This window comes from Arachis hypogaea, chromosome 17 (assembly GCF_003086295.3).
Source record: "Arachis hypogaea cultivar Tifrunner chromosome 17, arahy.Tifrunner.gnm2.J5K5, whole genome shotgun sequence".
In the NCBI taxonomy this organism is placed as follows: Eukaryota; Viridiplantae; Streptophyta; class Magnoliopsida; order Fabales; family Fabaceae; genus Arachis; species Arachis hypogaea.
The window spans coordinates 1,111,793-1,118,251 of record NC_092052.1 but is presented as its reverse complement, the minus strand read 5'-3'; the positions used below and the strand labels follow the sequence as shown (position 1 = coordinate 1,118,251).

At 31.8% G+C, this 6,459-nt stretch overlaps 1 protein-coding gene across 4 annotated transcripts; it reads right to left on the bottom strand.

Annotated features, from left to right (window-relative positions):
- Positions 1 to 253: 253 nt before the first annotated feature.
- LOC112766749 (phytochromobilin:ferredoxin oxidoreductase, chloroplastic) lies at positions 254 to 4,036 on the bottom strand. Of its 4 annotated transcripts, none has more exons than XR_011874811.1 (9): positions 3,644 to 4,036; positions 3,164 to 3,280; positions 2,784 to 2,878; positions 2,427 to 2,520; positions 2,201 to 2,332; positions 1,999 to 2,103; positions 1,597 to 1,663; positions 1,367 to 1,492; positions 254 to 891 (listed from the first exon to the last, which is right to left on the bottom strand). XR_011874811.1 is itself a non-coding variant. In XM_025812640.3 (9 exons), exons 1-9 carry the CDS (start codon positions 3,896 to 3,898, stop codon positions 866 to 868), a joined length of 1,044 nt encoding a protein of 347 aa, XP_025668425.1. In that variant the 5' UTR covers positions 3,899 to 4,036; the 3' UTR covers positions 254 to 865. The 4 variants fall into 4 exon arrangements, 2 of the variants coding, with proteins under 2 accessions (XP_025668425.1, XP_025668426.1); XM_025812640.3 differs by having other exon boundaries at positions 1,367 to 1,535; positions 1,613 to 1,663; XR_003184536.3 differs by lacking the exon at positions 254 to 891 and adding an exon at positions 903 to 1,262.
- Positions 4,037 to 6,459: the final 2,423 nt, after the last annotated feature.

The window sequence follows — 6,459 nt, the reverse complement described above, 5'->3', positions numbered from 1 at the left end:
GATCATCTTATTATACCATCCATCCTTTAGACTCTTTTTGAAGAAAAAAGTTTGTTAAAAGATTTAAAGGTTAAATTTATTTACTCAATACAGCGAATGAGGTTCATTTTATTTTGGATTCATTTATGGACGCTAGTTAAAAGACTTGAAATAGAAAATTTTAATTCTTTCAGAATATTGAAAACTTAAAAAGAAATGATGTTGTTTTCTGTTTATAATACTAAGAGAACACTCTTTTTCATAGGCCCGAGGATATTTATAATCAAGCCCTCTATTATATTTCACGTGTATATATCCAATGGCACAGAACAGCCCAAAATAAAATAGTAGAGCCCATATTGTTCCACGTACAAAAGGATGAACATACCAAGCACGTTTCTAAATTATGACGGGAACAAATTTTGTAGGGAGCGTTCTGACACGGCCGATACAAATTCGATGTCATAACTCGACATTATGCACTATAACTTGGCATTTTACGTTATAATTCGGCGTTATACGTTACAATCAGACTTAACGAATTACATTCTGGAATAAAAACGTCCGATTAGACATTATTACTTATTAAAACCTATTAACTGTTCTTCAATTCAGATGATCAATAAAAACGTAACCGACCTATTCTATCTCACCTATAAAAGTATGATATTTTGTCTTCAAAGGATATACTGAATTCACAGTACTAACTTAAATATCGGAGTGCCTTTTGCAGGTACATCCCCTTTGTTCATTCTCTCCATGACACTTCTCTGGACAAAGAGCTCAGATTTTCCTAACTTATAGCTCGACATTGAAGATAAAAGCTCGGCGCCGTCTCTCATAGCCGACGTTGTGTCCAGGTTACTCACGCAAGAACACATTCAAATTATTTGTACCAGTGTGTGTGTTCAGCTGAAATTAGATTGTGTTCCAGGATTAAGAATTTATATATATGTAGAGCAGCAGATAAATCAAAATTTCGGTGTCTACATTACAATTTCCTAGACCTCAAGGGTGCTTAATTTTGATTTTAGCCCATAATATACACATAAAAACATAGCAAGAGGAAAAGAAATTACAAGCGAGTGATAGCTGATTTAACCAATCAGCAAGACAGCAACTGATTTAGGGTGTTAAGTGTTAACTGTTGACAAAAATTGCAGGTCGCAACCCGAGTTTTTTGGCTTGCGTCACCCGATCACTGTCTCTACTATCTCAATGTCCTTGTATTTTTTTTCCTAGGGACGATTACGAAAGGCTTCCCTATGGTATAATTCCTTCACCTAAAATACTCCAATGATGCCAATGGAGCGAAAATAACAAAAGACTCTAATAAGAGACTGAAAGAAAGCAGCAATAGGACGAAACTTGGTTCAAAAGATATTACCAAGGAATTCTCCTCTCTCGTCCCATGGGCGATTTTCAAAAGACTTCCCAATAATGCTGCCTTTATTATTCAGATCACCATCCTTCGAGCAGTAGTGCGGAAAATAATCATTGAATGTTTTGCTGCCTAGTACGTCAACTCCATTAAAGAGAAAGCCTCTTAGCAAATCCTATGGGATAAAACAGGAATTAAGGATCCGTAGCACTAGGATGTAACAGAATAAGACTAACCTCAAATTTGGTCTACCTTTGCAAGTGTTTCCCCAATCAGTTTCTTCAAAACACCCTGTCCAGGATCCTACTCACCAAGTTTTTTAGGTAATAAGAATTAGACATGGACGATACTAAAACGCAAGTTCTTGTTAGGTTGGTTGCTCAGTGTGTGACAGTTCAAAACTTGATCTCAAAAGCATCCATTTTATTGTTTGAAAGACAGTGGATGTTCCCATCATATACAAGCAAGACCATAATGTTTGTCAAAATTGTGTAATTCTATTTCATAGGTGGGAAACTGGAAAGTGACTTCTCTCTGAATTATTGAAATCATAAACCATCATAACTATGACATCCATTTACATTCTTATGGAAAATCACCAGTCATTTAAAAAGTCAGAAACAAAATAGGCAAACTACCTTTTCTGCTCTCCACACCAGATATCTATGTTGAGCTTCGAGATTCCGGGAAATCTGGGATTCATCAGTCGCTTTAACGGCTTTGCTTACCAACTCCAACCATACCTGCAAGAATAATATTCAAAGGTCAAGAATTAGAAAGCCTACTGAGATTACCCTTCGCAAAACATGATTTATTAATGTACCATGCTGCTGGGATTACCTTGTAATAATCCTTGAATGCAGAATATAGAATTTCATAATTTTCTGGGCTTGAATTGAACTTTGTCCAAATGACAATTGGTGAAAAGAACTTTATAGATTCACTTGTGAGCTTCCCTCCCCATGGAAAAAGCTGTTAAACAGTTGAATGGTTAAATGTTCCTATATTGAAGATACTTTTAGCAAGAATCGTTTCATGAATGTTCCACTAAATTATTTCCAGTTACCTCTGCATATTTAAGGCCAAGAGGAATTAAGCTTTTAAAGTACTTCTCCTTGTAGTGACGTTGATTGATGACATCATGCAAAGGGTTAAGGTCCCTGTAACCATAAAAGCAAAGCTGCATTCTTAGAACTTGTGTTCCAATACTTTTTTTTTTTTTTTTTTTTTGCTTTGGACAACAATTAGTGATCCACATTACAAATTTATACATAGTATGTTGTCCTCACTCCTCGGTGTTTGAAAATATAAAGGGAATAGTTGAGAGTTGAGAAAATTTTATCAGATTGTCAAGATAGAGAACATAATTGATACATTTCCCAGAAGCATATTGCAATAGATATGGAAGAAGATGCCAACTTACAAGACGACAATATTTGTTCTAGCGGTGGTGAAAAAGTTAGCACAAAATATGGGGACATCATATTCTGCTCTTGGAAAGACAGTGAAATCCAGAACCTGCATAAAAATGAAGCACTAAGCATATAGTAAAACTTTTACCTATCTCCAAGATTTCAGAATACTTCAGTAATGACTTCTCAATTTTATTTTATTATATAATTATAAGTAATCTTCTGCTACTTATTTCCCCCTGTAGTGTAGTTGGTACATCAAAATAGCTGTAATATGACTAAGGAGGAAAAAAAGAAATATGCAGAGATATAGCATTTGAAATATTGAAAGTGTAAAACCAATCATATATCAAATTAGATATGATGCTTAGAAGAAATTTTGAAAAGATACCTGCATTGTTTCTGTCTCAATGATCAAACTCCGTAGAAGCCGAATCTCGGCAGCTTCGAATGATTGGATACTAATCTCTCCTTTACCATCCTTCGGCTCCAGAGAATTATACTTTTCCTAGTTAACAACACAGGAAAGTATCATCGAAGGTATAAAACACAATAACACAATTTCAGCTCAATTAGTAGCCATAATTAAACTAAATTTTAAACAATAGTAGCAACAATTTATGAATGAAAAGCTCAATAGCACACAAGCTTATAATAATAATTAGTGGTTTAGTAGTTAAATAACTACCTATAGTAAAACAAATTAATTAAGGCACTAACTAATAATCAAAGTAAAAAGTTGTCGCTGTATATAGGTAGCATAACGGCACAGGATGTGACTGAAACACATAATTAAATGATATAATAGTTTACAGTTAAATTAAATTATATTATATAATTAACCTAATCCAAAAAAATTAAGAAGTGGAACCTGTAGAGGGGAAGAGAACAAGTGAGTGTGGCTTGTGGTTTCATCCAAAGCGAAATCGACAAATTTGCGATACGACACTGAAAATGTTCGCGTGGAAATGGAAGAAAGTGTTGTTGCTCTCTTCTTGCTGCTGATGCTCCTCCAGTCACGAGTGGAAACACAACAAGAACTTTTTTCGGTGCGTAATAGTGCTGTTAATTGTTGCAGGCACAAGCTTGAAGAAGACGAAGAAGAAGAACAACCACCAAGCTCCATTGAAATGAAGGTGAAAAGACGTAAAAACCCCCCAGGTTCAGTTTCAGTTTTCGGTTTCAGCTGGGTTTTGTTTTCCGAATTAACCGTTTGTGGAAAATGGAAATAGCCACGATACTATAATTAGAAAAAATCAGAGACATGTGACTGCAAACTCTAATACTAATAAGTAACAAATTCTGTTATTTTTTATTTTTTATTTTTTTTTATTTTTTTTGGTAAGATACTTTTTTGAAAAAAATTGTTAAAGTGTGATTGTGGGGTCCAAACTCACTATAGTTTATTGAATCCAATATACTAATGGGCCCAAAGGTCAACCCATCATTTTTCATGGCCCAAAATTCCCATGGCTTTTTTTCCCAATAAAAAAATGTGGGCCTCTTTCCTCTGGCCCAAACAGATAAGGACACATGTGTGCTTTTGTAGTGCTACTTTATCTATAATTCAGAGATCCAGTAAAAATGAAATTAAATTATATTGTGGTTATTATTTGTTAAATCTAAAACTTTAATTTCACATTAAAATAAAAAATATCATAGTTAGTATATTCTATTAAAAATTATGTAACTATGTCATTTTATACCAGCAAATAAATGTGTAATAAAATAATTACACCTTTTATCTTAAGATGGACATAGTAAACGAAAAAGGTTTTTTGTTTTTATTATACAAATTGAAACTTCTTAAAAAGTTAGGACAATCAACATTCAAATTATGTTATGGGATATGAAATGAACTAAAGTTGATTCAATAACGTGGAGGAAGATAAAATTTGAACAGGTCACTACTCCCAAAATATCGAAACTGAATTATATATGGACATTATGGAATTGATCTCAAGTAGAAACTAGAAATATACCTTCACACACAAAATGGAGGGGGGAAAATTTTTATTTTAAAAAATAACTGAAAAGAAAATTAAAAATCAAAATAGATGAGAAATTGTCACTTCCTTGGGTAGGAGGAATCTCTGAATCAAGAAGAGTACGTAGTCTATCAAGTCACGTGCATCTGTCCAAATTGGCCATATGATGATGATGATACACAAAAATTTTACAGTAAAAATAATATTATTCATACATTATTAGTTTTTTTTTTTGTTTTTCAAAATAATAATAAATTGTACATTAGTTTTTTTAAAGTTAATCATAATTGAAGTCAGTGGTAGCACTCATTTTTTTTGTTTATTAAAAAAAAAACAATTTATTTGTTAATAACAAATAAACTTGTGAAAACATAAAAAAGGACATATCAATAATAATTAAATTTTATTATTAATAAAATTATATAAAAACAAGTACATTTATTTAGGGGTGTTTATGAGCTGGGTCAAACCGGATTTAAGTAGATTCCGATCCGACCCTAAAAGAATACCACGTCTATTTTGACCCAATTTAAAATGATCTAAAAAGAAACCGAATTAAATCGGATCAATCCCAGAAGACATTAGTATATATAAATTTGTAAATTTTATATATTAAAAGAATAAAATTTTACTTTTAAAAATAAATGTAACAAATGTTAGCTCATATTTATATTAAAATAAATTATTTTAAAACAAAAATAATATCGTATAATATAAAAAATATTAATTGAATTATAAAAATATAATATAACATTATTAATTAACTCAAATATATTTTTTTATTGTAAAAAATAAATTCAGATCGGACCGGATGACTCAAAATAAAACTCAATCCTAATCCAAAAGCAACACCGAATAAAAAATAAAAACTCGAACCCAACAAAAATATGTCTCGGATCCAGGTCGGACCAAGTCTTGAACATTCCTACATTTATTGTTAATTGCATAATTACATCGACCAAAAAATATTAAAAAATACTAAAAATAATGTTTAAATAAATACTTTTGGAACATCTGAATTGAAGGCCCACACAAGCCAGGAAAAGAGAGTATATCCTAAATTACGTTCCTAATATTAGAAGCTACGAAAATATTGGTGTTTATCCGTTCCGGTGAAAATTATAAGCCCAATAAAATGTTACAAGATATAATAATAATAATAAGAATTAATTAATTTGGTGGCGATTACAAAGTTTACTTTTGGATAGAGTGATAGTAACTTCTTCTGGGGGGTTGCTGGTTGTTCTTACTTGTTTGCATGCTACGAGCCACATAGTTATTTGTTTCTATTGATTCATGTATCACTATCCAAAGATGCCTTTGTCAGCCAAAAATCTTATAACCTATACAAGTTAGGAATTTAGCGTCCTCATTGGGAGAAGTTTCTTCCCCATGAAACAAGGAATAATCCATCAACAAATAAAACTCCTCAATCCCATGCAAAAAAGCAAAGACATAAGCTAAGGTTAAATTATTAACATTAAATTAAAAATTTAAAACATACACACGCATACACGTTATAATAAGCTAATTATAATAGCTATTAATTTTTTTTTTTTTTTTTTGCTTTCAAAATATATAAGGGATGATGGATGAGAGATTCCATGGTTATTCACTTGTAGCTAAGAGAGTAGTTAATAGAAAAATGTCAGGTTCTATACTATATATAGCGTTTGATTTAGAACCCTTATGGCTGTCT